The 27,068-nt window shown below is 37.4% G+C and overlaps 1 protein-coding gene across 3 annotated transcripts in view; it reads left to right on the plus strand.

The window, feature by feature from the left end:
• LOC145243440 (sodium-coupled monocarboxylate transporter 2-like) overlaps window positions 1–27,068 on the plus strand; it is a 134,641-nt gene that overhangs the window by 29,916 nt on the left and 77,657 nt on the right. For all 3 annotated transcript variants that reach the window (XM_080106331.1, XM_080106332.1, XM_080106333.1), the window contains exon 2: window positions 1–210. This exon is cut by the window's left edge and continues 166 nt beyond it. In XM_080106331.1, the coding sequence (XP_079962457.1) occupies window positions 1–210 (210 nt within the window). The remainder of the gene's footprint in view (window positions 211–27,068) is intronic.

Below are 27,068 nucleotides of genomic sequence, written 5' to 3' on the forward strand. Positions count from 1 at the left end.
GCTGGCGGTAATATGCATCCGATCCCCGTGGCCTTGTCTCTTCTCGCTTCTTTCATGTCTGCTATCACACTGTTGGGAACTCCGTCAGAAATGTACACCTACACAACGATGTATTTCTACATTGGAATTTCCTATCTATTCGTCATGGCTGCTAGTTGCTATCTTTACGTCCCGACATTTTATAATCTCCGGGTTACCAGCGTTTACGAGGTAAGTTTTATTTCTTCTGTGTAATATGAGATTTTAATATTTAAAACAATTACATTGTGTCGTCTTCGTTTTCATGTAATAAAAGGAGTATGGACGAAGATAAGACATGAGAGAAACTCATGTTTGTAAAGAAGAGAAAATAGTTTATGTATGCAGTAAGAATGTTCTTGCGTACACATGTGTGGAAGTCAAGTTATGTCTATATGCGTATGGAGGTGTGTATATGTGTTACAATATGTCGGCAGTCGCCAAAATGAATTCTTGTCGAACCTTAGGGCAGAACGACCCGGGGAAAGTTTTTAAAAAATCGGGGATTGTTGCGAGCAATGTCGATGATGTTGTCGGAATCGTTTTCTTAGTAAAATAATAAAGAAAGTGAACATTGTCTTGCCCCTTTTATAGTCTCATCACATACACAGCTTGTATGATAGATGTCCCCTTATTGGCCAGGCCAGAAGAGAAGGTAAATGCTTACACCAGTGAGAGGCGAGCTTAGAAACAAAATACAGATTCAGATTCATAATGACGGCTTGTCTTGTAGGCGTGTCATGATTGTCGCATGTAATAGTGCTACTGAAAGTTCGAAAAATCATTTTTATCATTGTAGTATCTTAGTAATTCCTATATTAAGGTCAGTGCGAATAAAGAACACGTACGCCTTTTTAGTCGTTAGACTTAACCATTTGACTAATGACTTCGAAATAAAGGAAAATAATTTATTTTTAATCTTTGTTATCATCTATAATGATGTATAATACAGTGTAGAACATTGTTCGTATTAGGTATTTAACTTCTAACTCCTTTTTAGAATATGGAATCATCCAATCCCCGAAGATGTTACTGCTGTGTCGAACATGTAAAATGAATTAAAATATACTTTCGTGGCTTTCGGTATAGGATTCAGTTGTAAAATAGAAGTTCACCAATGATCACGACACACATGAAATTTTGATGGCCTAGTGTCTAATTTGTTAAAATATGTTTTTATATTTCTATATCTTTTACAAATAAATAATTCAAGGTGAAGTATATGTTCTGCATAATAATAGTACAATAATATCATGGCGTTTCGTTGCGCCGGAAATTCATAGAATAGAACTATTCTTAAGTGTGGGAGAAATATACAAAGAAGAAGATATAGAAGAATACAACTCTAGAATTTCCAGAAGGTCTCGCTTTTTTTTATTATAATAATACGCTAAAACATTTTGTATTCCTATGTTCCCTTCAAAATAGTGATTAATCTGATGTCATTCAGTTAAGGAATTTCGACTTTAAAATGAATCGTTCACAAAAGTCGAATATTGTCGCCAGATTACGTAAAACAATACAATTTTAAACAAAAAACTTTTTAAAAAGTGACATTCGTTTCAATGATTTAAACAATATTCATCTGGAAATTATTGTTACAATACGAAAACAGAAAACGTTTATTGTGCTAAATAGTTATCCATTTCTACAATTAAAACTAATATATATATATATATATATATATATATATATATATATATATATATATATATATATATATATCCCAAGAATGCCCAAGAATTAATTCTTAATCATACAAATATATATATATGTATATATCCCAGGAATGCCCAAGAATTAATTCTTAAACATACAAATGAACTCCATGAACTTGAAGAAAAACAAAAGAACTACATCACCGTTGAGGAATACACTGAATTTCAACAAAGACTTGCTGATATCACCTGTAAGTATGAACATCCACAACGACTGAACATTAAAAAAAATTAAACTCTCTATACAAAGTTTATATCATACTACCTAATAACACACAATTTTATATTAACATATCAGACTGTGAACTTACAGAAAAACAGAAGGAATTATTAAACCTTGGACCCAATTGCAATCTTGCACAACAATTTAACCATCAAGAGAAAAAAGCGGAAATTGAACTACTTTATGAACGCATAACTAATCTAGAAAAAGATAAAAAAAAATCACAACTCATCCTGGTTTAAGGGACATTCTAAAAGCGGAAGCTATAAAGAGCCGACTTCATAAAAAAGAATACAACTCAATATTAACTCCTGAACTAAAAACGCGGCTAAAGAACTTCGTAACCACCCACATATAGTTGTAAAAAACCCCCCCGATAGATCTAACATTTTTGTCATTCTGAACAAAACTGGTTATAATAAAAAAATTCAGAATATACTTAACGACAATACGAAATTTAAAAAACTTAATAAAAATCCTGTAAATACTGTAAAAACACAACTTAACAAATTAATCACAGCAAATAACGCACAAATTGGGAATTATCAACTCCCCAAGATAATTGGTGAATATACACCCGGCTATCTTTATGGTATGGTTAATATACATAAACCTAATGCTCCTCTCCGCCCTATCATTTCGCAAATCCCCACTCCCATTTATTCACTTACCACAACTTTAAACGAACTTATCAGCCCATACATTCCTAGCAAGTACAGCGTTAGATCCACACATGAGCTCATGTAAATACTTAAAACAATGCAACCCGAAAATAGAAATATCGCTTCCCTTGACGTAGAAAGTCTTTTTACAAATGTCCCTGTAGCGAAAACCATAGATATAATTATAAACAACATCTGCAATCATCCGTCACTCCACCCACTTAAAATTAATAAAAGTATATTAAAAAAAATATTATTAATCTGCACCACGGAAATACCTTTTTATGATCCTAATGGCAACATATATAATCAAATAGATGGCGTCGCAATGGGATCAGTCCTCGGACCTACCCTGAGTGAATTTTATATGGCAGACTTAGAAAATAAAACATTTAAAAATAATATAAAGCCCTCTATGTATGTACGTTATTTTGACGACATAGTTCTCTTAGCTGATAATGACGAACAGATATATAAACTTCAAGATCTTTTTAAAAAAAACTCTGTCCTTAAGTTTACAATAGAATTAAATGATAACAAACAAATTCACTTTCTGGACGTCCTTATAGACTCATCTAACAATACTTTCGACACAGCTGTATACAAAAAACCAACTTGTACAAAATCCAGCCTCTTGAACTTTAAGAGTGAGTGCCCTCAGCGTTATAAAATTGCCATAATTAAAAATCTTTTAAACCGTGCTAAGATGATTTCTTCTACGAAAAAAGCACTACTAATAGGAATTAAAAATATCAAACAGGTTCTTATAAATAATTACTTTCCGAATTATATTGTTGATCAACAAATTAAACTATTGTTACAGTCCCCTAAAAACCTTAACAGCAATACTAGTCAATCTTCTAACACTAACCCTATAGACATATTTTATAAAAACTAAATAACACCAAATTTTAGAGTGGAAGAAAAAATAATTAAAATCATCATACATAGATATACAGTACCTCTAGAGAATAATTCTAAGATTAGATTTATTATATACTATAAGAAGTCGATTAACGATGCATTTGAACAGTACTAGCTCAACATACCAGCATTTAACAAATCAACATAGCTGTCCCCCCTCTAATCTTAGAAAGGTCCTCGTGGACAATACAAGGATTTTGCAACGAGAAAGTAATTGTAAAAAATTAAAAATACTTGAAGCACTATATATAAAAACCCAGCACCCATCTATAAATAGCATTAATTTTGAAAGTAGCAATAATGTGCTGAAATGTTTAGCATAACCAGTATACGACTGGTTTTACTAACATTGCCTTTTATCATCCTAACTTTTAATCGAGTTTTTTATCACTCGTAAATGTATATTTTAATCGACTTTTCATTGACTCTTTTTATCATTCGTAACTATATAGTTCACTTCTATTTTTAATATTTTATCTCCACCTGATGATGATTCAAGAAAGAATCGAAAGCGCTCGTGTGAACCATGGAACATTTGTAAATACCTTCCATCTTGAAGTTAAAAAAAATCTTACGAAAGATCGAAAAAATGAAAAGAAGAATCATTAAGCAAGGTATCTCTGTTGTTTTTAATAATGTTTGCCTGAATAAAGGAATGCTGCCTAAATACACTAATATATATATATATATATATATATATATATATATATATATATATATATATGTATATATAACGGAGCGCGAACGCGCGTATAGAAGCAGTAGCAGCAACAGCCAACATATGCAAATGATCGAGCCGTGGGTGATGTGAACTCACAGTGAGGAAGAAGGAAAGGAAAATATTATAAAAACACACATGTGCGCCTGTCTATACATACAGGCACACATATGTGCATATATTTGCACGCCAGGGCGGGGATGTATGTGTACATGGAACCGTTTCTTTTTAGTATATATGTGTGTACGTGCGCATGTGTGTACCCGTGCCCGCGACCGCTAGCTTACCCTCTCCAAACAATAAACAACAAAATAAAAACTAAAAATAAATAAACCGAATCATAGCTCCCCCCGCCTGTAGACATAAGGGAACACCCAACAGGTCAAAACATACTTACCAAGAAATCATCTCACCAACGAGACGCATAAAAACTTTAACATTAAGACTCGAATTTTAAAGTAAACCCTCCCCTACTCCCACCCCACATATTCCCCTTCCCCTCGATGTATCCATATGCCCTCAGCCACACCAGAAATAAACTTCCCATACCCTCCCCCACAAGTTCCTTAAACCCCAAAACTAAAACATTACTGACATACCAAGCGCCCTCACCCACCTTCCCCCTTCCCCTCTTTCTTCCGCCCTCCTCGCACCCCCTGATCTCATTCACTCTTTCACTCTTTCATCCCAAAATAGCGAACATTTCTGTAAAAGTCTGAGGAAGCTACAGACGGCCAAAAAACGGCCGAGTAGCTGAAACAATGATGTAACTTAACAGAAAGATACGGTAATAAAAAATAAAGCGTATATATATATATATATATATATATATATATATATATATATATATATATATATATATATATACATTAACTACTATTCTATCCATAATAACTGTAGCCTACAAAAAATACAGAGGAGAAAGAATAATATTTGGTTTATCCTCCCTTTCAGCTACAATATCCAAACAAAACTCCCCAAAACGTTTTTCAAAATTGTAGGAAAAATCATTTATAAGTAAAACACTTTAATTAAAATTACTAATTCCATTATGATTTCTTAGTCAACAATGCCTTACTTAGCACAGATAATAATCTCATCAAATAATAAGAAAATTAAAGCAGCCCAGAAAATTCCTTTTCTTATAGTCCCTAAAATAATTATAACTGCAAAAAAGAGTGAATACCTTGTTAGTAATAACTGAGATATAACTGAGATGAGAGTGAATGCCTCCTGAGTAGTAACTGAGATATCTACTAATGCTCCCCAAATAAACATCTCAAATCATTCACAATCTCCAATCCCCCGGCAATCAATTACTTTCGACCCAACTCTTTTGGCTGCAGAATCTACCTCATCAGGTAACAGTATTAGCAACATGTATGGTAATAGCTTTTCGCTTAACAATTTCTGAAATAGCAATGCTGGTTACCCACCTGTCCTCTCTGGCCCTATCATTGCTCATCCTTCACATCTCTCAGTAGATAATCTCAGCAATTATTATCTACATTCTTCCCCACACTTAAAATTTTGTAATCTTCACTCCCCCAACTTTTTTTTAAATAATGACATCGAATTTAAAACTTTATAGAAAGATCTGTTTCGTTGTGTCTAGATAATTTCCGGTCAGAGTAATACGAGCTTTCATGGATTGATTTTTTTCCCGCTTAGCTTGATCTTAATTTCTTTAAAATTTAGTTTGAAATTAATTTTTCGAATCAAGCCGGTAATGAAGGTTCTAATTGTAATCCCTCACGCGGGAAGGTGGTTAAGGACCCCTGTCTATCTGAATTCTTGGGTCGTGTAGTCTAGTCTTCTCTGAGGTTGTTACATGAAATCTGGTATGCTGAAAGCGAATATCGAAGCAGCAGGCAGGAAGAAAGACAACTCATGTAGACTAATCTACAGTGTAATTTCGCAAAATTATGTACAAGTGTTTTTACAATATCACTCAGTGTTTTGTAAGTTCTTTTCAAAGTCTGAAATCTCTTCACAGACAGCGATAGAGGGTTGGATGAGGAAGATGGAGGGGTCCCCTCTCCAGGGAACGGCGGTTCTTTACGATCTGTTCTTCCCGAATTCAACAAGCAATCTCCAACTGCAACTCTAACTGACTAATTTTCGCACGACAGTCGTATATATAGTAAGGTATGTGGATGGGGTGGAAATTCCCCCCCCGGCCAATAAGATTTCGCCACGAAATCGAAAGCCCCAGGTCCCTGGGTAGGCACAATTCCCATACCTGAAATCTGAATTACTAATTCTCACGATTTACAAGGCCATTCTGACATCCGACCTTGAGATCACTAAGGACAAACAATGTTATAAGTGAAATTTCTTGTCATCCACTTTTTAGCTGCAAAGATATATTTCTCTGGTTTCAAACAATATCGATTTTGACATGAAATAAAAAATATATATTTATCTTCTCTATCTTAAATCCTTGGGTTATATGGCGTCACCCGGGAATAAAAAGCTACCTCAGCGTAATTATAACGCATAGTACATCTGTTTCTCCCTCCCATTCCCGTTCACAACACCTATGAATGACTACAGGGCATATGCAGGGCGGAGGCACTGCCATCGGTATCAGGTCACTCCCGGCCGGATCCAAAACCGAGGGCCACCCGACAATCATTACAACGGCATATGCTCCCCTCCCCGCCACCGGCCCCTATTTGCTATTCTTTTTTTTTTTTAATTCACTCAGTGATGCCAATAATTATTTTTAATTATTATTCATTCAGAACGCGGCCTCCTAGCTCTTATTTCGCAATTTAGAAATCCTGCCTGACTGAGGCAAAATCTTAATTCTTCCAAAAGTCAATTTAATCGCCGGAATGAATGCTTCTAATTGTTTCCAACTGGACTCAACTAAAATTTGTACAGTTTAAAACGTTCATCCTTCCAAACTGAGGTAACAACCCACCCCCCAAATCATTTTAACTCTCAAAATTTCCAAAAGTCCAATTCTGGACCATCCATTTCATATGAAAAAAAAATATATATCTTTCCGTTTGAGGAGAAAGAGAAGAGAAAAAAAAGAGAAGAAAAAGAACAATTAGTTGAATTTTCAAGAAAACACAATTCTTAAATTAATATCTCCACAACCTCTGTCAAGGAATTACTTTCAATTTCCCCAATCTAGGTACAATTAATAACCCCCCTTTTTTTTCTAGATCAATTCATATAAACTTGATATGGTAATTTCCCACTAGGAGGACTGCTCCCCATACCAAAATAAAAACGAAGTTGATCCGACTCAATTTCAAAATAGGATGTCAACAGTTCTCTCCTCTTCTGACCGTCGATCCCCTTAATCTGTCTTTCAGAGGTGTTTCCTGGATCCTTCTCGGTCTCAGTGTCAACCGTTCCTTCAATACGGATAGAGGGATTTGGTCTTCTTTCTCCCAGGTTCCACTCGAACCCTCCGACAGAATTTAACTTCCCGCATTCGACCCCTCTCCAGAGTCGTATCTAACGCCAACGCCCACCGTAGTCATTAGTTCGGAAATCCGTCCAGATTGGCGCCGATTTCCGGCCTCTTGCAATCCCCGGGGGTCTGGGATCGCCGTTTTATTAATCCGATTTCTCAGCGTTCTCATAACATCTACGTCAAGTGGAGCGGGCTCTCCCTCCTCATCGGAGGTTTCCATTTCCTTGGGTGGAACCAAGGTGGCCTTACGTGGGCGTCTCTCCGATCTCCGCGGAACGAGTTTGACATCATATTCCAATTCCGCCAACTTCAGATCATTGGCGTGTACCCTTTTTATTTTCCCAGCAACCTGGTCCCAGATTATAAATGAAAGAGGGCCTGTCTGCTCCACTATTCGATAATAAGGAGTCCAACGCTTATCCAGCTTCCCTTCTCGAGTTTGTACCTTATAATACACAGGGTCTCCTACCTTGAATTCTACTTCCCTTCGATCCTTGTTCAATCGAGCGTTCCGCTTCTTCTGTGCTCGCTTAATACGGTTCCTTGCCTGGACAAATTTCTGATGTTGCTGTTCCAACAATATTTGGTGATGCTCCTCCCCAAATACTTCCTACGTTGCCTTAAAAGATTATCAATCGTGAGCACGACATCCCTTTCAAACACTAATTCAAACGGTGAGAATTCCGATGTTTCATTCATCGTGAACCTCACTGCTGCTAAGGCTTGTGTGAGGAACCAATCCCATTCCGCCGGATTATCAGTCACAAGCTTACCCAGGATATCCCCCAGCGTCTTGTGGAAGTGTTCGACCTTGGAGTTACTCTGGGAGTGATAAGGAGAGGTCAACACATGCTAGATACCAATCTGATCGAGTACCTCCTTCATAATCCTATTCACATTTTCTGTGCCATTGTCGGTAACTAATTGTTCTGGGGACCCATACCTCGGATAAATCTCACCTAGGATTACACCGGCCACCGACTGGGCTGTCTTATCTGGCACGGCATAAGCCTCTGGCCAGTTAGTAAGCCATTCCACTATGCTCACGATATATTGATTACCGCGCTCTGTCAAGGGGTAGGGTTCGGAAATGCCCAAACTCACTTTCTGGAAGGGATACTGCGGAACATCTGTCTCCGCCAGTGGAGCAAGCGGGTGGTATCTACTGTGAGTCTGACATGTTACGCATCTATTTACCCATTCTACAACATCCTTGACCAGTCCCGGCCAATAATAATTTCTAAATATCAACTGATACGTCTTCTCGGTTCCTAAATGCCTCGCCTTCTCATGGGCTTGATCCCGGACTTCTCTCCGTAGGCGGGCTGATACCACTATCTTTAATCCCATTTCTCCGTCTCGATCGGCGGTATAATACAGCCTATCGTGGTGGAGGGTGTATTTTTGGGTTCGATCCTCCTTCACTCGAGCTCTCAATCCTGCTAATTCGTTATCTTCTTGACCGGCTTCAATTATTTCGATCCAATGTGGGTCGAATATAGGCTCAGCTTCAGCTACATCTGTCTCACTCCAGTCCGGTCTTTCCTTTATAGTGTGGGAATTAATCACTCCCACTTGAAAAGCTCTATCATCCTCTTCCGGTTCTAATCGGATGGCTTCGGATTCCAGCTGCTCTGGAATCCGGGACAACAGGTCCGCACACGTATTCTCTTTACCTTGTAAATATTCAATTCGGCACTGATAGCCGGATAGCTTGAGTGCTCACTGTTGGATCTTCTTGTTCGTCCAATCTGCCTCAAATAAATATTTCAACGGTTTGTGGTCAGTTTTTACTACAAATTCAGCCTCACTCTAATAATAATTTAGCTTTTGTACTGCATATACAATCGCGAAAGCTTTTTTCTCAATCACTGGCCACCTCTGTTGGGTTTCGGATAACTTATATGACAGGAAATATATCGGAATTTCCTCTGGTATGCCAAGCACGGGGCCTTCCTTCTCAGGGCATGGTTGGGTCAGCACCGCCCCTATACACGTATCACTCACGTCTGTATACAGAACCATCGGCGTACTTAGATCCGGATACGCCAACAACGGTATAGCAGTCAATTGCTCCTTCAGTGCGTCAAAAGCCCTCTGACATTCTGGGGTCCACTTATAACGGACGTGCTTTTTTGTTAACAGTATTATGGGAGCGGACAGTCGGCTAAATGCAGGTATGAATCGGCGATAATAGCCGATCATTCCAATGAACTCTCGCACTTGGCGCACAGTTTTCGGCTCAGGTAAAGAGCTGATAACCTCCACCTTGTCTACGTCCGGTCTTATTCCAGCCTCATCGATCACAAACCCCAAATACTCGGTTTCCTTCTGAAGAAACTGACATTTGGGTGAATTTATTTTAAGTTGGTGTTGGCGCAACCTCTCAAATACCTCCGTCAAATGCGCAAAGTGTTCCTCAGACGTTCGTGAAAAGATTAAAGTATCGTCCAAGTATGCAACCGCAAACCCCTCCAACCCCGTAAAACTATCGACATCAATTGTGAGAAGACCCCTGGTGCATTACAGAGGCCAAAAATCATACCTCTAAAATTAAACAGTCCTGCATGATATGCAATCGCCGCTTTCTGTTGATCCTCCCCATCGAGGGCTACCTGCCAGTAACCTGATCTCAACTCCAGGGTGGTAAACATCTCGCTTTACCCAACAAAGCCAGTATGTCATCTATTAGGGGCAAAGGCACCGCTAAGGGTTTGGTAATGGCATTCAGCTTCCGGAAATCCACACAAAATCTGTGTTCCCCGTCTTTCTTCTCCACGATCACCATGGGGAAACTCCACGGTGAGGTGGAGTGTTCAATTATTCCCGCCTCCAACATCTCAGACACCGCTTCCTCTACAATTTTTCTTTTATGAATCGGGGTTCGGTAGGGTTTCAACCTCACAGGTGGGTGATCTCCTGTATAAATCTTCATCGTCACTGTGTCTGTGCATCCTAATTCCCGATCGCGATAATATCTCGATTGCGCTCTAGCAGTCTTATTACCTCCCTTTGGTACTCAGGCGGTGATATCAGTTCCTCTGTCTTTATTCTGGGCGATTCACGCCAATTCCTTGTCTCCTCTTTATCATTGAATTCTCTTAACAGGGCAGGCTATTCCTACCTGGGTTCCGCATTTAACCCGTACCGTCTTACAGGAATTAATTGTTAACAGCACCGGGAAGCTCCCAGGTCCACACTATAGTATCACTAATCGCCACTTCAACATTCCCGTCTCCCTCTTCTTCTAGGGAGGTCACCTGGTATCCATCAGGACTCCCCCTCCTTCGTCACTGGATCTCTCCTGTTGTGGACACTATTGTTCGGGGAGGAATTTCCGTATCTTCTGAGGTTACCGGAAGGTCCTTTAGCTGCCTTCGGCCGAGCAGAGGAATACCTTTCCCGCCCAACCACAGGGTCGGTGGAGCAAAGGTGACAACTGCTCCCATTTTTTCTAACCAATCATATCCCAATATTAATTCTTCACATAAATCGGGCGCCACGTAAGCCTGTAATTGCCCCCTTATCCTCTCTACCTCATAGAGGAGCCTGGTCAGTCCTTCCAGGCGTAGTTGGCCCTGGTCAGCCTGTGCCAATTCCAGGTCAATCGTACATAAACGTCCTCAGCCGGCCATCTTCCGATAAGTACTGGACCTAATCAGCGTCACCGAGGCGCCCGTATCAATTAGGCTGCCACCTTCACACCTCCCACCACCATCTGGCATCTAAGCTCTCGACACTCCTTCAATATACAGCGGACTTCCACTCGCTTTAACCTGTTTCCTTCTCCTGAGTTATCCTTAGGCAGCGGCTTTTCGCTCCGCTTCTGCATCAAGGAGTCTCCCCTTTTTCGGGAGCACTCTCTCCGCGTGTGGCCTGCCTCCCAACAATGCCAACATTTCCTCTACGGGCAGCCTCGCGCCATATGACCGAACTGACCACAGGTCCAGCATCTCAGGCGCCCCCTCGCCACTCGGCTGGCATGGCTTTCTGGTCTGTAAGGGTCATCAGGTCACAACCCTGTTGGTCTCTTTCCTGAGCCGCTCCTGGCGGCAGGCGATCTCCACTCTGACCGCCTGACCTGCTATTCTTTTCTCTGGTGGGACAGGAGGTAGTCTACTTTTAGCTTTTCTTCTTCCCAACCTACGGTCCACCGCGTCCGTACACCGACCAGCCACATGGCTATAACGACCCAGTCTCTCACGTATCGGGTCATTCTCTACCATCTTTCCTTCCCATCTATAAGTAAAAAGGGACATTCCTCTCCTTCTCTGAGGGGGCATAGGGGCTCCGTGGTATTCCCTCCTTCTCTGATACCAGTTGTGGCCCCCTTCTCCCCGAAGGGGAGCCTTCTTGACCCGCCTCGGTCGATACTCTCGATTAGGACTACATCTCCTCGCATAATTTTCCTGTAACCGGGGGCAACGAATTCGTGCCCAACACTGCTCCCTACTCCGGGCCAATTCAACTGCTTCCTGCAGTCCGGCCGGACCATCCTTCATGACATCGGCTCGGACATTTGTATCCCTTAAAACATCTTCCAATATAGCAGCCAATAACGCCTGCACTGTTTCGGTTTCTCTCAGCTTCTTCCAGCCAAACCAGATATCTGGTCGCCGAGGTCAGCTATGCTTTCTCCGGATTGTGTTATCGGATCTGAATCATTTTTCTCATTGCGTCAAGGGGACTCCGTTCTCCGAAATACTCCCTTTCTAAAGCTGCTTGTAATGTCTCCCATTTCAACTGAGGATTATTAGTTATCTGTTGGCAAATAAACCTCGAGGCTGATCTCGACGTGTGTTCATATGCCAGCGAAATTCCTCCCTGTCCGTAAAATCATAAACTGTTTTTTTCTTCAAAATAGAATGTATCCAATTATCCAATTCACCCGGATCGCCTCTAAATTTGGGAGATTATAATCTCCCCAACAGAGCTAGAGAAATTTCCGCCGCGTTTCGCCATTCCCTGGGAAAACTTTCTGATTGGCCACGCTCCATAACTAACTCAACCAGGGCTTCCGCCTCCCGTATATTCTGATCGGTGTCAACCTCTCCCTTCCGCAGGAGCGATTCGCACAATTCATCCAGCTATCCCCTCAATATTGATTACTTCTCTATGCCCAAATGATTGTTTAAACAACAACAGCAACAAAAATTAAGAACCTCCTCTTCAGACTTTAACAAAATATCAACAACAAAAGAATAATAATAAAAAACAATTTGACAATCACAAAAAAAAACCCCTCAAGCAAAAGCAATAAACACTTTTTCCACTTCTCTTTCTCCTCTCTCTCTCTCTCTCTCTCTCTCTCTCTCTCTCTCTCTCTCTCTCTCTCTCAGGCTTTTTAATACAGCAAAAAAAAAAAAAATTGATATAACTCAATCCCAGAAAGGAAAAGTCTACGCAACAGCGATTGGTCCGTTTTTAAAACAACCTTCGCTTGTACCTGCAAAAATCACCCCTTCCTTTCATTAATTCACTGTTCTTACTGCTATTGAATGCAAGCGTCAACTATTAAAAAAAATTGTTTAATTCTCTTTTCCTTCATTGAAATAGAGAGAAAGGGAATGAAAGAGAGAAAGAGAGAGAGAGAGAGAGAGAGAGAGAGAGGGAGAGTAGGACATAAAAGGAGAAAGGATATATTCATACAGTTTAAACATTGTTTTGTTTTCGAATGCCTCGTTGACAAGTTCGCCGGGTTTGAAATTTCAAGGTCTTATATCGTTTTGTCTTGGTTCAATATTATAAACAAACTGTCATTCTTGCTTGAGTCATAGCAGAACATTTTCAAAATCACATCTGTTTTACACATCTGCATTTCACATGTACATACCAAGTTAGGCACAAGGTTTATTAATGTAGAAGTCCCAGCTCTCTCGAAAGGGGCTACGTCATTGTGCCACATTTCGTCTCACTCTTTTTGTGACATTTGCTCTCACTAGCAAATGTCAGAATATCGTCGGGTCGTTGGCACGATGGTTATTTTTTAAAATTCTTTTTCTCTTCTCTCAATTCTTCTTCTTATTATTCACCCTTTTTTAAAACATAAATTCCCTTTGCTTTTTTTAGTAAATAAAATATTATTTATGTATTTTTTTTTTGAAAAAAAAAAAAAAACGTTAATCCTCAACTGTTAAATTTGTTTTCATTTTTTTATGGACTTCTTTTTGAAACATTCATTCTTTTGATCATTTTTTAATATATTAATATTTTATCAATTTGTTTTTTTTTTTAAACGTTAGTCGTCTCCTGATTAGTTTTATAGTCATTTGATTTTTCATTGACTTTTCGCGAAGCTTTACTAGTTTTTAATTTTTCAACATTTTTTTACTAGTTTTTAATTTTTCAACATTTTTTTTTGTGTGTGTTGGTCACAATTTCTCTTTGCCACTGTGTATATATACTTTTATTGTTTTTCAAATTTCTTGGCCGTTTACCAAAGTTTTTGTTTTGTAGTCGGCTTCTACTTATAATGTTGGACAGGGGTAAATTCGAGAATTCGCTAGGTTGTGGGTTATCCAGATATTTTGCAAGCCTTTGAGAGTTTTTGGATTTTTGCCTGAAGGGATTTATCATTGAAAGACCCTTCTTTTTTCGAAAAGAAAAATCCTATGAAAAGCGGACAATTTTTCTGAGGCTTTTACGGTTCACAGGTACCTGTGGCGTCGATAGGTGGGGGCATACTGTAATTGCCTCTATTACAGGTTTCCTTTCTGGGACTGAAATCCGATGTTGACGGGGTAGATTCTTTTTATGTGTGTTAGAAACTAAACTAATAGTGTGCGTCGATACAGTGCATGGCGGTAATTGACTCCACCACTGGTATTATTACCAAGTGGGATGTTCACCCCTCTAACCGTTAGTTGGTTAGGATGAAAGGTTATTTGGGCGTGGTTCCTTTGCAACAAGTCTGCACCTAATATCAACTCTCGATTTAAGTCTGGGTTGATATAAAACCTAGACGAAGTTTTCGCCTTCTTCATTTTAATAGGCAAATGGGCCATGCGTTTTAGTGCCATCCTTTGCCCGTTTGCGAGAGTAGCTGTTAGCTTAGAATCCCTTTAATCTCCTTCTACTTTTATCCTCTCAAAAACTGATGTCGATCAGTGCTTCTATCGGTCTACCCCTTATTTTAACTGTACACTCCATTCCGGAGCTCTGGTTGGGGATTTTATTTCGTCGAGTGTCTCTATTTTCCCGAGTTTCCTTGGCCGATTTCTTTGGTGGGCCCGAGTGTAACCTGGCCTTACTTTTTCCTGAAGTGAAGTTATTTAATCCTTCTTCAGGTGACCATTGCCAGTCTCGTTTTAGCCTAAAATAGCTGGAACGCCCTGGCTGCAGTTTTGCCGAAGCACACCCACAAAACATTTTTTACAGCGTTACAACTGCTGTAAGGTTCGGTTTTGGGTACCCTAAATCTTGTTGGCACCCCTTGGTCCCTGATACCTGTTAAAGCTTATTGCGTTTTGTTTCCGTAGACTTGGATTAATCAAGTGTTTCTTCTCTTTTATATGTGTCCGTGGATTTTTAAGTCTGATGGTAGATTTTTTTTTGTCTTCTGTTCGTAGATTTTTTCCGTAGGGTCGTACTTGTCCCTATGCGAGAAACAATCCTGGATTTACGGCAACAATATGGTATTCTATCACTTCCACAGGGAAAGTTACTTGGTTGAGAAACGTCCTGGGAACGCAATTAGCCCCCCGGGGAATAAACGATATTCAACGATATCTAACGATAGACACATGTTAGAAACATCAACAAAAACGGGTCGATATGTCGTCGGCTATAACTGTCTGACATGGGTCGCTTCTTCATTGCGTCGTTACAGGCATCTTCCCATCGTTGGCATTAATGGCATGCTGAAATAGAACGCTTGTACAAAAATAACGAACAAATGCATTTTTATAAACATGTATATCATTTATTAAAGATTTAACAATGAGGAGCATATTTTTATAAAGACCAGTTGAAAGCAGATGCATGCTATGTCGCGTCCGCCGACTCCAGAATGCAAGCGTCAACTGTTTGAAAGAGAGAAAGAGAAAAAGAGAAGGACATAAAAAAAGAGAAGATATATTCATACAGTTTAAACATTGTTTTGTTTTCGAATGCCTCGTTTACGAGTTTTCCGGGGTTGACCTTTCAAATTCTAAGGTCTTATATCGTTTTGCCTTGGTTCAATATTATCAACAAACCGTCATTCTTGGCTTGAGGCATAGCAGAACACTTTCAAAATCACATCTGTTTAATCCATCTGCACTTCACATGTACAGACCAAGTTAAGCACAAGGTTTATTAATGTAGAAGCCCCCAGCTCCCACAAAAGGGGCTACGTCATTGTGCAACACTTTACCGCATGTTTCCAGTCGTCCTATACCTCCACTTGCCACTTTTATTCAACAATGTCTACTCAGAGGAGGTGTGGTTGGAGATTGTGCAACTCTTGCCACAAAAATTTCACGCGCAGGCACCCTTACAGTGAGTATCCATAGTCTGTTAAGACTGAAGGAAGGCTTTTACTTTACCGCATAATTTTCTTCGCTTGTCCTTTTTGTTTGGACGATATTCCATCTGCTACATTTAAATATGTACCTTTCACACATAACCTAAATGTTTTCGAGGTCAAGATGTCTAAGTTGTGAACACTCGGCATCTATTCTATTTTTCTTTTTTTCTTCTTTTCTTTCTTTTTTTTTTAACTTTCGCTCCTGTTTTAATTTTATTTATTTATTTATTTTTTATTTTATTTTTTTGAAATGTTGCCTTTACATTATAATTTAAAGCCATTATGATTGTATGGGAGTTGTCTTATGATTTAAATAATCCTTATTCTTCAACTGCTTGCAATCGGATTTTTCTACAAACCTGGATCACATATACTTTGATTATTACAAACATTTTGGATTACTACACACATTTTGGCTTTTATTTTGAGTTAACGTGTCAACAGCATATTTCAAGATTCTCCTTCTTATTATTTTGTCTTCTATTATCTTTTCGACTTGATAATACTTGACCCCCTTCATATATTTTCATCCATTTTTAAAATCCTTGACTTTAAATTTATCTTTTTATTGAAAAAAAAATCACCCATTTACAGAACTTTGCACAAAAGTTTTTTTTTGCATTCATTGCTAGCTTTCATGTAAAAAAGGCTTCCTTCAGTCTTGACAGACTATGGATACCCACTGCAAGGGTGCCTGCGCGTGAAATTTGTGTGTCAAGAGTTGCGCAATCTCCAACCACGCCTCTCCTGAGTCAACATTGTTGCATACCAGTGGCAAATTGAGGTACAAGACGACTGGGAGCAATGCCGAGATAAGCGTAGAGCACATACAGCGCCTAGAATTCCCAAATGGTCACACATCTGGTATTAGCCAGGTTCAACGTTGCTTAACTTCGGTGATCTGACGAGAACGTGATTATGCCGTATATGTATACGGATTATTCATGTAATGCTGTTTCAATTAACGTCAGTAGAAACAAATTGATAGTTTCGTTTTAATATTCATTTGCTAATATCTTTCCTCTAATGAGAAGAAGCATTTCTTTGAAACTCCGCGGATTAAGGAAATTTCAATATATCTTATTTGAGGACCCTGTTGAAAGTAAATTAATGTAAAATATATTTTTAGTCTTATATTTGTATTCTTCTATATCAAGTTCTATTTTATTTCTTTGTTGTATTGAGCTATTTTTATTTAGTTGGGATTACTATATAAATATTATTAGTTATATTCACTCCGCGTCTACAGAAGTCAAAAGCCATTAGTAAACAATTCTCATAACACAAGTATATTTATATAACTGTATAAGTGTATACTTGTATAAGTGTATAATAGTATATAATTTTGAATTTTTTACTAAGGATATGTATTCTGAATGTGCAAATCCATTTTATTGAGCTTAAAAAATGTGTCAATTTTTTAACAAATAACTTTATTGAATTTATACATTAGCGGTATATAGTTTTTACTATCAAAACGTATATATATGTATATATATATATATATATATATATATATATATATATATATTTGTAGGTATTTATAGGAAAAAAATGAGGACGGGAAGACGGTAGATAACCAACCGTGGAATTCACACTGGTCTCTGCTAGTTTTACATGTTTATTACAGGATTAAAACTGCTATTTGTGCATGGTGTTTCAGTCGGAAGAACCCACTGAATGGTCTAAAGATAACGAAGCTATTCGTCATGAAACGGTTCAGTGTTTTGCTGAATTGGGAATTGCAACGTTATCATTTTCACACACACAAATCATGTGAATTCACTCAACATGAATGCTTTATCAGACATGCCAAAGTAAACAATCACGATTAAGCACTCCTGTATAATGTCAAGCTCTAATATTCCGCAGAAGGAAAGTGTAGCAGACATGATGCTCCAGAACCTGGATCGAATAGTGAGAATAATCTTTACTTACTTTATTATCGCCAGAATAGGCTTGTCGTTGTCTAGTGTGTAGAATTCCTATGAGGAAAAGAACTAGGACAAGCACTCATATGTATTGATCACATATGATTAGTGTGCTTTGTCCCTCATAAAAGATGAGCCAAATATTAGTTGTTGTAGGCATTTTAGCACTCAAACGGATATTTTTATTGAGTTGCAGAGATCAATATTGATATCGATGGTCTTGGAGAAAAGTTTGTTAGATAATGACGTTCCAGCAGTGAGTACATTGTTCTTGATTTCAGAATTGAAAACTGTGCTGTTAGAGATAAGTAGATCATAAAGAATATACGTAACAGCTTAACAAATGCCAATTGGCGAGCATCTGCTTTTATCAACAGAAACCATCTTTCGGATCCTTTTTTCTTCCTGTTTTATTCTTTCAGAGAAATCATCGCATACGCATCACCGTAATCGGTAGACAATGCTACCATATCTTCATAGCAATGGATTAGATGTACGTCTTCCATCTCAGATTAAGAGTAAAGGTCAGACCAAGAAGCTTGTCAAAACATGGATCCTCCCCAAGACGAGAACCATTCATTTCAATTGATGCCAGACGGAAATCTGAGCGTTGATGACGTAAAGATAGAAGTTTGGTTTTAGATGCATTAAAATTAACCATTCACTTATTTCCCCATTGCACCACGTGATCAAGAGCAGAGGAGAGAGAATCGTGGAGAACTTGGTCGTTTACAGCCTTTGAGGTATTGTCATAGATGGTAGTGTCTTCAGTATAAATGTCTACGAATGATCTTAGGGTGTAATTTGGGAGTTAATTGATGTTAGAGTATATTTATACGTATATGATGTTCTTTTTTGTATGCTGCGGTCGTTAAGATCTAAATGTTGTTCGATAATTGACTGACGTTCTTTTGTAAAATACGTCGAATCTGTCTCATCATTTTAAATTCCAGTCCTGTATTCCTCAGTGTCTTTCAAGAAATTTACATCAGGCTTACAATGTTTCTGGATTGTTTTAGACGAGGATGGATGAGTTGTATTATTTGGATTATTTAGAGTATTGTTCGACAGGACGTGTAGCGTAACGAATAAAGTACTAAGTAAAATTCTTCTGGGTGTTGAAGTTTCAGTTCCAAGAATACGATTACAAGTTACTAAGAATTCTCCCTTACAATGGGTTACGAAGTAAGATACCTCCATAAATTAAATAAGGGATTCCGTATAAAATTTCATACAGATTCCCAACTTCCACAGAAAAATTCTAAAGTTCGACAAGCTACACATGAAGAAGGTCGGACATTAAATCGATCGAAATGTTAGGAGCTGGGACCAAACATGATGTAGCTGCACATTTTCAAAACATGTTTCAGTCATACCTATAAAAGCCAGACATTTGTAAGCGGCAATGTATTTGTTTCATGCTTTAATTTTGTGGAATGAGGTAGATTGAATATGTAAAAGGTAACGTGATAAATTCAAAATACTTTAGGACCAAACACCATTATTTTTATTTTATTAAATTCTTTGAATTACAAGTTTACAAACATTCAAATCGAGATTAAAGAAGGAAGAATAACATTTCTCTTTGGCTGTCTGGGTCATCAAAAGTAAAAGTAAATCTTTCAATGAACAGTGACACATTAATACGTATACAGGTTAATAATGGCCGTAAGGAAACACGCACATTTAAGCCGTAGATAATAACAGACATGCACATTTTAACAGGTATAGACGCACACATTCATAGGGTTTGTATAGAAATATGCAGTCAGAAGGACGGAACAAAGCACAACACTAAATATATTTGAATTATGATAAATAGATTGAAAATACGATGTTTTCTTGAAACGTCAAGGCTACACAAATGCACACATAAATATATTTATACAAAAATATATGTACTTATATAGGTATACATACATGTATAAATATATAGGAATACATAAATATATATAAATTTAGGTGTGTGTATATGTTAATATATATATATATATATATATATATATAAAGCTGAACGTCTTTGTGTGTGTCTGGTCACGAATAGGCTCCTATATGGTTGACTATTATAGAAAACTGATTACATATAATGATAGAAGATGTATAGAGACACAGGAATGTGCATCTTTGATCTGGCATAATGATGATTCATAAAAATTGTGGGGCCTGCGTACGCGCCTGGTCAACAAAATATGGAAAAAAAAATTTAAAAATAAAAAAAAACGTTTACAAGTGTTTTTGATATAAATGTATATAATAATACTTTGATAAGTATGTTTTATATGTTTTAACTTAAATAGGGATGGTATAATAAAATTGTGGAGTCTGCGTTCGCGCCTGGCCTCCATAGAATGGAAATAGGCACAAACTTTAATAAAATCTTTTCATATCTATCTGCGTATTGAAGAAATATTGTATAATAAACCTTTGGGGTGTTCGTTCACGCCTGACCTCCATAGAATGGAAATATGTCACAATGTATTGTGATAAGTGTTTCAGTGTGAACAGGTATGGTATAATAAATTATGGGGTTTATCTATTTTATTTTTACTTTCATCATATTTTGCTTTGGTTTTGATACCCCCAAATTCGAAGCTATCTCTTTACAACCCTTCCTTTTCATAACCTATCATCTATATATATAAAAGCGAAAATGTATGCATGTATGTGTGTTCGCTTTTTCTGTATGTCTACAAAAGGCTTTTTTCAGAGAAGCGGTCGCTCGCCTAACAACTTGTTTCCGTTAGCATCTCGCGGTGGGGCAATCGTTAACGTCCCTTTTTTTTCACACTTTAATTTACAACTTTGCCTCAATGGTTCGGGTTCGATCCTCATACTTACCTACAAAAACATTTTTTTTAAACGCCCCCACTTCCGGAGTTTCCATACACACACGTCCAAACACCTGGGCAACGCCGGGTACCTCTCGCTAGTACTTTCATAAATCAGAGTCCATTTTCTGTAGGCTGTTTTTGAACCCAATCAACGACGGGTACTTTTGCTAGTATATATATATATATATATATATATATATATGTATATATAGTTGGAAATAAGTCATACACCATCTACTATGGCCATGAAATTCCTATCGCTACGTTCCTTCAGAAGGGAGCTATCAAACTTAACATAGTGATAGGAGCAAGAAGGAAAAAGAAGCAGCTTTAGTAGGAGATAGCGGCCCAATAATGGTCGGTTAAACATGGCTTATAGGGAAATGATAATGAAATACCCAGGTCTTACGAACGACATACAAAGAAACTGGAACCATATCTATCATTCCTATAATCATAGGAGAAACTGGATTCAGGAAAAAGAATTAAAAAAATATACCTAACAAATATACCCGGTGAACCAAGTGCAAGAGAAATTCAAATAATTCATACCACGACGACACCCCAGGGGACTACACCGGGCACTACATATAACCCGAGGCACCCCACTGTAAATATATTCTTTACTTCTTTAATTTTAACACAATCTGACTAAGACATTAAGAAATTAAAAAAAAAAATCAAAATTCAAACAATCTTTATGTATGAGAAATAATGTCTTTTTAATTTTGCCCATTTTCAGCTTCGCATATTTCTGCTCTTTCAAAAACATTATTCATGACGCATCGCAGAATCTCTGGATTGCGATTTAACTCCCTTATTTCGTTCCTGATGTTTTCCTTTAATTCTTGCAGGGGTTGGGGTTTGTATAGATAGACTCTTGCTTTAAGGTATCCACACAAGGAAAAGTCGGGACTAGTCAAGTCTGAGAAGCGCGGTGACAATTTGAAATTGTCATAGTGTTTTGACTAAGTTTCTAATCAGTAATTTAATTTATTCGTTTTCTACTCCGGGTTAATTTTTACTGATTAAGCTTTTACTATTGCACAGCGTCAACAATTCTTTTTCAAAGCTAACTGACTCCCTATAAAGGCTTCTAACCTAGTGATTACCTGTGATCGCCTATGAAAATCCTTCCATATTTCTTTCTTTATTGATACTTGTATTACCAGGCATTCACGTCATAACAAAATGCCATCACAAGAAGAAACTGTTTTCGCAATTTGATATTTTCTTTTGCCGTTTGTTTCTTTTTTGTTTGTTTATCAAATTTGACTTAAGCTCATATCTCTTTAAGAGTTACTAGTAATTCATTTGTTGTACTGTAAAGTACTTTTTAATCTTAATTTCTGTACTAAATGCAGCATTCACTGTTTTCCTTTAGAGGTTCATTTACTTTCGGGATTAGTCTCGATACTTTTGTCCACATGCCTGATTTTTCGATGGAAGGAATGTCATTATAAGCGTAAGGTTTCATATTTTAAATGTTCTTATAAGTTTGTTCTAGCTAAGAATGGAACATCATACCGGATGCCAGGCATTCACCAGCTACCTATTCCATTCCGACCGAGAAGACTTTTAAAAAGATTATAATGTCCCTTTTAGTGCAATTTAAAAAAATCTTTCTTGTACTTGGTTCTCCGGGTATATTTGCCATGTAGTTATTTAACTTCAGTCGAAGTTCTAAAAAGTTAAGGACCCTCTTACTGGGGCTAACACTTGATGTCTATTTAAAATACATACATATTCGAATATTCCATTAAAGTTTTTTTGTTACATCTAAAACGCTGAGTTAGTAAAGAAGTTGAGAACATATCTTTTCTCCTTAATTACCATTTAATTATAGTATAGCATACATTTCTTGTGGTCTTTTCCTCTTACGAAATTGTAGGACAAGAATTCATCTACATTGATGGAGTATCCAACTTCATGTTATTTAAATTAGCATCACTTGGAGAAAGTGCACCAATCCTCGTAAAAGCCAGCTTGGCTTATCCTTGCTGAGGCGATCTTGGACTGCGAATACTATGCAGTTTTTAATTTTTAGTCAGGGTTTACTTGTAGGGAAAAGTGTTCTCATGCCAGGTTATCCTAACAAACCAATGTACAGAGAGAACTTAAAAACTCGAGGATAACGTTTAATAGGTGTGATCCTTCGAGATCAGTCGATATACTTTTTTTTTTTAATGAAATATTGGTAGCAATGGACGGTGGCTCGTTTGCAAAAAAAAAAAAAAAATTCCTTATTTATATAAAAAGTTATAAAATAGTTTAACGAAAATATTTTATCAAGTGCCTCTTCTTATTTGTTGTATTTTTTTCTTTATTTGTTGGCTTTCAGCTCTCAAAACTCATATCAACAAAAGCAATTTGCATAATGACACGCACTATGGATTTTTTCCCGGCAAAATAAACAGCTGATGTACTGACCGAAATATCACACACAATCAGTGAAGCCATGGACGGGGTATATGTCTCTAGGGCGATAGCTACTGACATATCCAAGGCCTTTCATACAGTTTTGCACAATTTTGCTTTCACAAGCTTTCTAACTATGACATATCTGTAAATGTCTTTTCAATTATTAAATCCTTTCTTTTGGATTGGCTTATTAAAGAAGTTGTTGATTGGCTGAAGTCTGAAACATAAAATCAGTGTTTGCATGTCTCAAATATGCATTCTGGGCTCAACTCTACTCTCGATTTTCATCAATGATCTTCCTAATAATATTCTGAGATCATTCATTGACATTTATGCAGATATAACAACTGTCTACGGCTGCACTTCGAATACCATTGATGAAACCATTGCCTACTATTTTCTCCTAATCTGGAACAAGTTATGCAATGTGTAAATTGGCTTGTTGATTTGAACACTTTCAAAACGAAGATCTTCTTTTGTTTTTATCAGCAATGCGTGAATGGTCATGCTGTCTTTGACAAGTTATTAGAAGTAAATTTTACCCAAGATCTGAATTGGAAGACTTACATCAAATCTGTTGCTAAAGTCACGGCAAAAATAGTCGTATTATTCTACCATTCTAGAAAGTATGTTAGTCAATTTGTATAAGAGTTATGTTCGGCCTAAGATGGAGCAACTGTTGACTACTCAAATACTCTTTCTTGCCTTGACAAAGTACAAAACTAACTTCACAATCTAGTAAGAGATGATCTCTGTTCTTTCATTTTATCATAGAAGAGAAGTTGTTAGTCTTTTCCTACTATAATCATATTTCCATAGTAAGTGCTCGACTGATCGTCCTTCCCGAAAAACTTTTTCAGCAAACACTTATTTTCCTACGAACACTGGAAACGACTCTGCTTAAAATCAAACGAAACTTCCACAAACAAAGAAAAAATTGTTGTCAAGTACGTACCGCTGGAATATTTCCCTACAACCTACAAAATGGCCACATTCAAGTCAAATATCAACAAATATTGGTCATGTTCTATAAATTAATCATAGTTCTCAATGCTTTCATTAATAATGTTCGATCATCAATCTGTAAATCTCACTAATACTTATTAGGTAGCTTTTGACCCTAATAAATGATGGACGATTATTATAAAAACAAAGGCGTTGAGGAAGAATGCAAAAATTGAAACTCGTGAAGTTGTGGAAGTTTTTTAGAAATTGGGGGCACTCGAAAATAAGATGTAAAAAAGATCGCCACTTGAACGATGGTTGCGCCTCGTTTCAGTAGGACAGAAAACAATGGGTGAACAAGCAGAAGATTACTAAGAACAGTTGATTATTCAAGAGCCTCAACAAGTACTTGTTTACATTAGACTTGAACAGAACCACACTGTGTGTCTGTTGGGACACAGACTCGTGATATTTTGTTCCGCAGATGGGATGTTTATGAAGATAACTGGAAGCTCCGTTTTGTTTTTTGGTAAATTGTGAGAGAAAAGAAAGTTCTTAGTTTTGTTGTAGCTAGAAGGGTTGTTGTTGAGCATGTTTGCAGAGGATGCGGCAAAGATGGGAGTTCCGTCGAGCACGTAAAAGGAACATAACAATATAGTAAAGAAAAATATGTCTTGCTGTTTTTTGTGGAACATTGGTTTGTTCTAAATAACAAAATAATTTTTCAACGTTTTCAAGAATAACCTACATAGCAGAAGCGGCAACCGTAGTTATCTGCTCTTAAGCCGGTACAAATACACATGCTTAACATTACAAAGCGTATATCCAACCAAAATAGCTCAGTTAAAGTGTCAGATTGCAAATTAAAACGTTTCGATTTTAATTACAGGTTTCGGCATCCGATTTTTTTTCATCAATTATAACATCTAAGTTTGCACTCGAAGGTAAAACTTGAGGAAATTATCATTTGAGCGATGATTGTCGCCTCAGAAACAATGGGAGGAAAGGGCAGAATATCACTAAGAGAAAAATGATTATAAAGTGTTCGGCTGAAAAAAGTAATTGTTTATATTAGTCTTGAAGACTATCATGTTGTAGTCGGTAGGGAAGCAGATTTTGGTAGTGATATACAAGCAAATATATGGTCTCGTTTGACAAGAAACTTGCATGGCAACTCTGCCTCGCCATGTGATCATCAGGTTGGTGAATCTAACATAAAAAAATAAATTTATATATAGATCTGATTTCGGTATATTACCATCCTTTGATAAAGCCAATCACGCCATTTTATGCAACTCTTACAATGCGTGAACAAAGTCATATTTGATACAGGTTTATAGCCATGTGATTCAAAAGAAGAACTTTAAACAGCACATTACTTTACATTGGAAACAAAAGCGTCAGGTGTTAACGTAAAACGTATCGTTTTGGTTCACGTCTTTCATCTAATAAAGTCTATTCTTTGTTAGTTTTTATTTATTTATTTTTATTGGGCAATGAATGAGCTATTCTATACAAACCACATCATGCTTCGTATTTTCCCAACAGACGAGGGTGTGGAACGTTTTGTTACACTTGAAAATAAAAATTGTATCTACTGAAATACTTAAACCGATCGCAACAGATGAGTATTACGATTGCGAAAGCTGAGTTAACAAGTTGTCGTCAACAGCGGAACTGCCCCCAACTGTTGTTGTTGTTGTTGTTGTTGATTTTAGTATTGCTTTTTTTCCTGTTGTTGTTGTTGTTGTTGTCTCTGCTGTTGTCATTACTGTTGTTGCACATTGTTATTTCTGTTCTTTGCTAGTGTTGTCGTTGTTGTTGCTGCTGTTGTTGTTGCGTTTGTTGTTGCTGCTGCTGTTGTTGTTGTTGGGTTTGTTGTTGCTGCTGCTGTTGTTGTTGTTGTTGCGTTTGTTGTTGCTGCTGCTGTTGTTGTTGTTGTTGCGTTTGTTGTTGCTGCTGCTGTTGTTAAGAAGTGTCATTCATTCATTTCGTACGAATCAGATGATTATTGCGGCATTTGTTTCCTCGATGTTTTTTTCTGGTTATGATTCTTTCTATTATAACACGACGACCACCCCATATTTTTTAGGTTCGCCGGCATATGAGCTCGTTTTTGACCTTTCCGAAAGTTCAACAGTTACTCTGGTCACCCAGAACAATTCTCATATCACGATAGATACACGGGGATTGGTTAGTCGCTTCAGCTTTCTTCACTCTAGTTCCCGGAGTGTCCACAAGTGACATAATCGATCTTCTCGAATCCAAGGAAATGGCATACGCACCACGTTGTGATTAGGTTAATTTCACTGTACCGTCACTCGAACGTAGGGTTAACTCTTACAACTAAATGCACATTACTCCGTACAGCAACTAAAAAAAATCTCAGTGAACACATTTATAAGTTTCTACAGCTATAACATTATATTAACAGGTCAAATATATAATTACAAAGTCTATTATAATACAATGGTACAACAATTTTTAATATATATATATGGATATTTGAAATCGTGACGCCAATAGTCCGTTTGAAGAAATATCCTTTTGATGTATCGTAAATCTCGATAAAACATTAATATTTCTTGATAAAAAAAGTGACAGAATAATAAACAGTCACAAATCAGTTAGTTCGTCTTTTCTTTCATTTTATTTTAATCTTGTCACCATCATTATACGGAGTAAGGGGAGGCTTCTGTCAGTGATAGCATCAATGCGATGAATTGTTTCTAGCA

Source organism: Euprymna scolopes, chromosome 22 (genome assembly GCF_053919585.1).
Source record: "Euprymna scolopes isolate OS-2025 chromosome 22, ASM5391958v1, whole genome shotgun sequence".
Lineage (NCBI taxonomy): Eukaryota > Metazoa > Mollusca > Cephalopoda > Sepiida > Sepiolidae > Euprymna > Euprymna scolopes.